The sequence below is a fragment of the Wolffia australiana genome, chromosome 4 (genome assembly GCF_029677425.1).
Source record: "Wolffia australiana isolate 7733 chromosome 4, ASM2967742v1".
NCBI classification, from domain to species: Eukaryota; Viridiplantae; Streptophyta; class Magnoliopsida; order Alismatales; family Araceae; genus Wolffia; species Wolffia australiana.
This window is the reverse complement of record NC_135838.1, coordinates 15409047-15418456: the sequence shown is the minus strand read 5'-3', so window position 1 is coordinate 15418456 and position 9410 is coordinate 15409047. Positions and strand designations below refer to the sequence as shown.

Below are 9410 nucleotides of genomic sequence, written 5' to 3'. Positions count from 1 at the left end.
TGTTTCCTATATGGATTTAATCCTGGTCATCTATCTTTATTCCGATCTAGATTTAAACCTATATTGAATCCCAGCGGCTAAATCTGATAGGGAATATAGGGGTACAATTCGAATACCAAGCAGCCAATCTCAGCGGTGAAGTTTTATCTGTCCCTTCGGCGGTTGACTGGACCCGGAGTTGCTTACTCCATTACCTGTAGTTTATAGAGAGCGATGCCATTATCCTTATTGAGACGATCCACGTGGCATTTTAGAGTTTTCTTCTGTTCGTTCTGGGTAAGCCTGGCTCAGTTGACCACCAGACCCGCGGATTATCGTTGGTTTTTTTATTTTTTATACTTTTTCCATTGTAACCTCCTAAAATTCGGACATTGTCTCACTCAATCATTTGATAAAATATCGTCTGAGTTTCTGGAAGAGGAGGGAGCTGAGGTATGCAGAAGTCCACTGCGCCATTCGATGAGAAAGTGAATGGGGGAGAACCATTCACTTACGTTGAACTTACGGGTTGTTTTGAATCGTTGGTGGTAAACTTCTGTTTGAAACGGTTTCATTTATTCAAGAACTGGATAAATTGCAATACATTCAAATACAAATGCCGTTTGACATACTATTTTGAACAAACAGTTATTGCCGCGGCGTATCATGAAGGAGTCAAAAGAAATCCTTGAAGTAGATGAGCTGTCGTGGCATGTTCGGCTCCTCATAGACGAGGGTCTCGTACTTCCAATCCTTGACGTTCTCCTCGTACCGGTCTTCGCGCTGGATACAAGTGATCGTGAGCTTGTAGTAGTTCCCGTTGACGTATCCCCTGATCATCCGCACAAAAAGGAGGCTATCATCCATCTTCCTGTTATATGCTCCAATTGCGAATCTCGCGATGTCCACGGCGTGCTGTTGTTCTTCCACTCCTTTGATCCTAGTCCATCCCGTTGAAGGATAGTCCTTGGCTGAATACGCGTGGTGTGCGGCTGCCGAGAGAACGGCTACGAGCAGAAAAAGGGTGGGCAGGCGGAGCGCCATTGCGTTTTCGTCTGATGCGATATGGGTTTTCCTTCTGGTTTGCTGTGACTGGTATGGAAGAGGATTTCGCTCGTAGTTCATATTTATAGATAGACAAAGAAGACCCTATACAGAAGAATCGCCCATTCTATTTGGATGGTCCGCCCACCGTTAACTCCCCGCTGTCGGCGGGCTGGTGTGGTCAATTCCGTTTTACGCGATAACTTTCTGTTGAATAAATGCAGGAACTCCGAGAGCCAGTAAGTCTAAATCAGCGGACGGTCATAGGTTTTTGACTTCTAGATTATGTCGTAAGAAATCGCTACATCTCTTTTTTCCTGTCTCCAGTGGCCAGGGAACGGTGCGTCTGGGACGTGACGCCCCGGACGTGATGGGACGGATGATGATGCATGACGAACAGTGATGTGATGAAATGTTCCTCACGTCACCGTCTCGTCACGCGTCCAAGGATTTTTAGAAAATCCATCACGTACCCGTCACACATCCATCCTTCCTCGTTCCGTCAAGACTATAATACTTTAGAAATAATATTAACTATTTACTATGTTAATAAACATACTAGAAGTATAATATTATTTCTTTTACTATGTTATTATTTGACCTGCTCTCTAACTTTTAGTCTTCTACTTCTCTGTGTCGAAGCCCCCTTAGGTTGTACTATGACCATGGAACTCGAAGACTCGAAAACTCAAAGTAGAAGTTGAAAAACCAAGGTTTGTCCCCTTGAAGTCGTTCTTTGTTTTGGAGGGACGCTGCATAATTCAGAAAATTAAGGTTCCTCCCCTCCTTACGTGAATGTTTAATCCGGTGTTGATAATGATGTTGCCCGGCGATGTTTTCTTGAGATCTGTTTGTGGGTTGAACTTCGACAGTGCTCGGCAATGATTTTTTTGTACTGCCATCCAGTTTTGAAGAGTTGTAGGATAGTTCAGTTGAGTTCATGACCATCATCTCAGTTCTCAGCCCATCTGCCTGGTGAATTTGTTATCATAATTGATCGTCAATGATGAATTTATCTGATGAAAATTCATCTCCAATGATGAATTGTAATCAAATGCGATGATTTTGTAATCTCTTGATCCCCAAAACTGATTGTTTTCAGTTTCTTGATCCCCAAAACTGATTTCCAAATTTTTTTAAAAATTTTCATTTATCCACATTTTTCATTTTGAAAATTTTGATTTAAAAAATTTTTTGAAATTCTTCCTCTAATTCTTCCACATTTGCTTATTTTGATTCCTATTTATTTACCATTTGCTTTTAACTTTTTTTTATTCATATTGATTTATTTATTGATTGATAATAAGAAGATCCCTATAAAGAAAGATATATTAAGAATTAGAATTTCTCGGTCTCTTAAGTTTAATTCTACTTTTTAACTTTTAACTTCTAGAAAGCCTCAAAGTTTAGAAAAAGTCTGTACAGTCAAAGAAAGATATTAAGATTATAAGGTCTTTTAAGTTTCTTAATTTGATTCTAAATTTCTTAATCTTAAATTTTACTTGGTCCTCACTTGGTCCTTTCTCATTTTTTTTTCTTTCTTTTTTTCATTTGATTGATTTTTTTTTATTTAAAAATGGGAAGGAGAATTTTCTATTTTTTTACAATATTTATGTACAATACTTTAATACTTTGTTCTTTATTTTATATCTACTCTATTTTTATTTTTTGCATTGTAAATATTCTATTTCCCAATTTTCACAATACTTTGTTTCATGAATATTTGCACAATACTTTTGTTTGCAAAAAATATTCTATTACTCATTTATAGTTTCATTCTTCTTCGTCTCCGTTATGTCCTGCGCTGACATTGATAACTTTTCATTGATAACTTCTTTGACACAGCTTTTTTACTTGATAACATTTTTTATTAAATTGTTTATTATTGAATTGTCCATGTTACTATAATGTATATATGGATATTATTTTATTTTATGGATTTGCATTTAATTTTTTTTCAAATTCATTAAATGAATAATGATGAATGACTTATGTTTCAATTTTTTTGAATTTTTTTTTTTTGAGATTTTCCACAGATTTTCCACGATATTCGCGCACAACAAGATGTGAGAGTCTGAATGACTGATGATGATGACTTGGCAGTAGATTCCTCAGAGAGACCTCACCCTACCCCCTGTGGTCACGTCCCAAACGTAAGCCCCAAAGCGTAAAATAAATAATATTGATTCTGCTCGAGGAGGTGAGTGGGGGACTGTCGTTGAGCTAGGCTGGGTAATCACTTCTTCATCGAGCGGCTGCGTGAGCGTGGTGACTTTGGAGTACACGGCTTGCTGTCGGCCATAATAAAGGTCTAACGATATCTTTCCATATACTTTCTTTCTTTAGTAGGCTGTGTATGTCGGCCCCGTATGTATTTGCTTTTGTTTATTCACGTGTATTTTGACCGTTGTACGGACCTACACATTTGTGTGTGTGTTAGCGCATGTGTGGGTGTGTTCGTGTGCCTCTCTCTCCTTTGGGGGGGCCTAATCACATTTAATTGGGCCTTCTTCGCCTTTATTTCTAAGGGGGAGACCCATATTTGCCCCCTATAAAGGTGGGGCCCGCCCATAGGAAGAGAGAAGAAAGATTGAAGAAAATGTGATTTTTAGTGATCTTTCTTATTTTCTTAGCTTTTTTAGTTTTCAGCATTTCTAAAAAAATGCCATTGTGAAGTTAGGAGAGAAAAAGGAAACCCTAGAGTTTGACAGAAACCGCCACTGCTGCCGTCTTCGTCGGAGCTCCAGCTCTTGTCTCGCTCACCCTTGTCCCTCGGCCCTCGACCCTCGGCCTTTGCTCCTTGGTCCTCCAGCAACCGACACCCGCAACCGACTCCGCGGTTGACTCCACGGCCACCGAGTCGGATCAGCCCTATGACCGCCCTCTTGGCTGGTGTCACGGCTACCTCTCGGTACCTTGGCAGTCGACCCCGCGGTCGGCCTTGGGGAAGGAACCGCAGCCGCCCTCGTGGCTGCAGCCACAACCGCCCTCGCGGTTGGTGTCGCAGCCGCCCTTGCGGCCGACGCTGCGGCCGCCGTCGCTGCCAGCACCGCGGCCAGCTCTCAACCGCCTGTGCCTCCGGCGCCAGTGCCGCCCCGCGGGTGCTTCTCGGCTCCCCCACGGCCGCCTCTCGGCCGAGTTGTGGCCACCTATCTGCCGCCCCGCAGCTGCCCTTGGCCACTACAACAGCCCATTGATAAAGTCAAATAAGGGTAGTCATTTGCATGCATTCTTCAACATAGCTACCCTGAAATTCAGTTTAACACTACCAAAAACTATTACTTTACATAATAATGAGATCATGCCTTCCACTCTTTCCAATGACTAAAAAGCTATATTTTCTACTCAATTGAGGTTTCCATCAATGCTCTGACATGTATTTTACCAAGTTACATAGCTTGGGATTTATGGGATATTTTTAAACCCCACTAGACTCAATGAGTCAAGTCGGACATGAATCTAACAATTTCCCTAATATGTTGACTTTTGAGTTCAAAGGTTGACTTTTGGTGGTCATTAAATTATGAAATTTTATGATGAAGTCAATACATGAATCTTGAGTGTTGGGACGGAATTTAAGATCAAAAGGAGCTATGAATAAGAAGATGCATGCTAATCCGTGGAGCAGACTCAACCGATAGGCTTGTTGTAAAGGAGCATGAAGAAAACATTCTAGAAGGTCCTTGGAGGCTTTCAAGATGATCAAGAGACCTAAGGGGGACTCCAGATGGCAGTTATTGGTTCGTGGAGAGCCCAGGGTCAGGATCCAATCCAGGATTCATGAGGTGAAACCCATCCATCCATTCCAGTTCAAATCCAAGGGCTAGGGATGATTTGTAACTAACTCTAACCAACTTGTTATTTTCCCTCCAAATTTGACATGGAGGGAAAGAATCTGGTTGGTTGGGGCCTGATCACCTGAATTGAGGCCTCAAGAACTGAATCCTGGACGTTCATCCATGATCCAACCACCAAGAATGGCTAAAACAAACACATATACCCCTACAAAAGGGGCCCCTCACTCTGCTTGAGGGTATCTAAGAATAGAGCATTGTTTTGTTCCACTTTCTTTATTTGTTGAGCTTGTTCCTCGGTCAACCTTCATCCTGAAGGTGCAAGGTATCTTCTGGGGAGCGTCCTGGATCTTGAAGCCAGTTGGTAGGGAGCTGAAGAAACCACCTTGGGCCACTTAGGTGTGACAAAAGAGGTTCCTTTCTTCTTCTCGTTCTACCTTCTCCTAGAATTTTCCTAATTTTTTGGCTATACCTTAAGAAGATAGCCAACATCTTAAGCTTTCCAACGCCTACTCGCACATGTCAAAATGATATCTGGTACTCCCGATATCATCGTTTTGGTCCACCGCACGTGAGAGCACCTCCCTCAGCGTGACCCGCGACGGAGCGCCAAAGCCTAGCGCACAAGTGGCACTTCTGCCCGCACAATCTGCGTCGAAGTGCCCATGACTGTACGCTCTCTCTTTCTATTCACTCAAATAGTCAGTTCGGTACCGATTCGGACAGCTCTCTCTCATCCGGTTCAACAACTTTGAACCGGATAAGGGAATTACAACTGAATTAATTTCAGAATTTTTAATCTCCCCAAAGAGAAAATAAAAAATTCTGAAAAAAATCTTAAAAATCATTCTCCATCTAGGCTTTTCAGAGAAAATTTTCTATACCTAGTAAAAACCGTATTCATCTTTTTTCGTTGAAAATAAACCATCCTAACAACTAAAAACATTTTGAAAGAGACTTATAAAATCTGAAACTTGAAGTTTTTATTGAAATTCATCCTAACTAGCTACCTAGCTCCCTGAGGGATCGACCCTTACTAAGTACTGCTACTAAGGTAATAAATTTGTTGATTGGTTCCTTACTTACCTTACAAACGACCTATTTAGTACTATATTCATCATCAACTTGTATCCCTAGCTTGGACCAATCACCCATGGCCATCGGATCAGCCCGCAGCCACCGCAGCCGCCCTTGGTGGCCGCAACAACCCGCAGTCGCCACATCTCACTTGGGCCATAACTGATGCACCCTAGTGTCGCCTAGCCCTCGCGTCCCACGTACTTTCGCACATTCGCTCTAGGTCACTCGGATGCATCTGTGCCGCCATGCCCTACCGCCATTGCACCTGTTGGCGCGCCGACTGCCGCTGTTCCGGCTACTATGCCCCGAGCCCGCGACACTCTGTTGTCGCACTATGATCACCATTGTCGCGCTCATCGATGTTGCAACCACACACACCGCCGTCTTTGATGTTTCCCTCATTGTCAACGTTTGTTTGTGCCTCATCGATGGTTGTCATTGCTCGACCGCTCTTCAGGGGTCGATAGCCGGACTCGCTATGGCTCAAATAAAAGTCAGCCCAGCCATGATGAATCTGGTACGCTCATAGTTCATCATTCTTAAGCATTCAATTATTTATTTCAATGCCTCTCGAGCATGTCTCCACCGCGGGGGTTAGGTTAGTGATAGATAGGAAACGTCAGTGGGAATAGCTTTCCATTGATACGATATTGCTTGGCTGATGTCGGACGTCGTCGATGGCGAAGTCAGATGGCTAATTCACCAGAGTAAATCAAACTACGTAATGAAAAAGTCCTAGGTAAAATGTACATGCAAGGGGCGACAAGTGGGTTTGCCGAGTTCCGAGCTCCGGAGCGGGTGACTGATGACAATGACAGTGACCTTTTGACCCTTGTCGGAGTGATGACTATGACTACAGTGCCAAATGGAATAATCCCGTTGGGGCTCACATGTGACAGGCGGGCTCGACCCGTACCTAGGAAGATGCTCAATTCGTAGTTTTCTCGAAGTGATTCTTTCACCTAATCTAAGCGCAGTGGAGTGGAGTCGAAAATATACTGGAAGATGTAATTAAATTGATGAGTAGGGGGAATGGTGTACCTCGTCGGGATTTTGTTCGTCGTCCATGTCATCGTCGATGCGCAGATCGGTACGGGTAGGAACGGTGAAAGAGTGTCTAGGAGGGGCCCATAGTAGCATGACTGGCAGCTGGTCTCGGTGCAGGAGCATGTAACAAAAGACGGAGGATGAAGTGGGCGACAAAGATGAACGTCCATGGATGGTCACCAAGTAGATTGGAATCGTGCTGCAAAAGTACTGGGATATGTAGATTCAAGCCCTCATACTAGAAACACCTCTCCTAATCGAGCATATCGGGTAGTGATACACTTGAGGTGTTTCCCTTCCAATAATATTGGGGCAATTTGTCAGCCTCGCGATAGGGCAAGATCATTCCGGGAGATAGGGATGACCAGGACACTAGGTGGGATTCGATTTGAGAAGCTCAGCAACACTTGCAAAAACCCCTTGACCAAGATACCCGTTATCAGTGCAGCCGTTCATCATAGAGTCAGAACCAGCAGATGTCACAAATATCTTCGGAGGCTTGGAGGTTTCTCAGGCGGCAACAAATCGATGTTGATGACCCACGCATGATGCAGAATCTAGGAATTTACGCATGCGGCAGAATCAACAGACTCGGGCAAACAGATCGAGGTCAAAGCTGGCTCACTCAGCTGGAGTGAATCAACGTTCTGGGAGTGACTCAATTATCCGATCAGACACGCAAAAGTTGCTAATGCTGCATGAATGGAAGGGGCAATCCATCAGTCGATAACGGTGATACGCCGGACGTCGGGTGTTGCGATGCCGCCCTTACGGTGCCAGGCGTTTACCCTTCAATCTGTGGGGCCAATAGGTCTTGGAGGATGCACGTTAAACCATGGAGCAATGGTCACGTGAATGCACCCGCGGCAAGAAGTGATCCTCCTTGCAATGGTCCAAAGCAATGTTCCAAGGTCGAATTGGTAGAACAACATCACTACAGGGCTGGCAGCGATCAGGGGAGTCGTTACCTTCTTGTTTTGACTCTTCCACCGTGGCTCTTCTTTTTACTCTTTCTCTCTCATTGATGTGTCATAGTGTGCGGTCGTCACCGGCCCGGGGCCGCCGTCCCGGCGCACGTCCAGGAGCGTGCCACCCCTGGGACCGGCGGCCCCCCGGCGACTCTGTCTCGCGTCCTGCCCTATGGACGGGACGCGGTGATGCGACCCTTTATAATATAGAAGCCCTAGAAGGGAGTTTCCGACAACTCTGCAGAACTCGCGGCCCCCTCTTCAGACCACAGTCCACAGGCTACCGTCCAGAGTCTAGACTGGGTTCCCCCCTGCAGACAGCGGAGTGCACTACCCAACTCTTAGTTGATGAGGTAAAAATCAAGTTTCATTATCTTCTTCTTCTTCTTCTTCTTCTTCTTCTTCTACTTCTTCCTCTTCTTCTTCCTCTTCTTCCCTCTTCCTCTTCTTCTTCCCTCTTCCTCTTCTTCTTCCCTCTTCCTCTTCTTCTTCCCTCTTCCTCTTCCTCTTCCCTCTCCCTCTTCCCTCTTCCTCTTCGTCTTCCCTCTCCCTCTTCCTCTTCCTCTTCCTCTTCCTCTTCTTCCCTCTTCCTCTTCCTCTTCTTCCCTCTTCCTCTTTCGTGTTTGAACTTTGAATGTGGTCTTTTCTGGAATTTAGGTAGTGGAAGAGGAAGAGGAAGAGGAAGAACAAGAAGAGGAGAAGAAGAGAAATTTGGAAGAGGAAGAGGGGGAAGAAGAAGAAAAGGGAGGAGAAGAAGAGGAAGAAGGAGAAGAGGAAGAAGAGGAAGGGAAGAGAATTATCTATTTTCTCAAATAAAAATTCAAAAAAAGTATAAATGAATGAGAAATTGAGAACTCTGGGCCCCAGAGTCTGGGGTGCGGTCGACTGACCAGGGAAGCGGCCCCGGGGTCGGAACGGCGTCCCGTCCAACGTCCCCCCTTCACCGCCGGGGCCAGGGCCGTGTCATTCGGGGCCGTGAGCCCCCGGGGCCGGGGCCGGGACTGCATCCCGTCACGCGTCCCAGCCCTCCGTTGGCGAGTCTAGACTGAGCGATGGAACTGGCGTGAAGTGAAGATCCGTTGGCGAGAGAGCAGTCCCCGGTGATGATGGAGTGGTGCATCGTTAAAATCCAGCACGTCGTTCCTTCGTTGACCTCTGAACGGAGTAGTTGCAGTTCAGGACAGCGTAGTGGAGAGGTCGGAGTTGAGCCCTGGGGTCACTTGAAGAGTTGAACAGCGGCACGAATGAGTAGGCTTGGCCGTGGCACCCGGCAAAGGGGAAGTGCACATAGGGGACACAACACTTAGCCTCTGCCTAATCGATGAGGGGCATCCAAGACTGCCGGCAGATCACTAAGAGAAGTTTTCTTCACAGGACACCATGTTGAATATCACGTCGCCGGTTCTGATCATGCAACAAAAAGGAGGGAAACGTCTTAGAGGCAAGACGGTACTTAAGATGGAGAATCCGTAGGGTCAGGTTCAAATAATCGGGGGGC

At 45.3% G+C, this 9410-nt stretch overlaps 1 protein-coding gene across 1 annotated transcript; it reads right to left on the bottom strand.

Annotated features, from left to right (window-relative positions):
* Positions 1-654: 654 nt before the first annotated feature.
* Positions 655-1023, bottom strand: LOC144702533 (uncharacterized). Its single transcript, XM_078574583.1, has one exon. It carries the CDS (start codon positions 1021-1023, stop codon positions 655-657), a length of 369 nt encoding a protein of 122 aa, XP_078430709.1.
* Positions 1024-9410: the final 8387 nt, after the last annotated feature.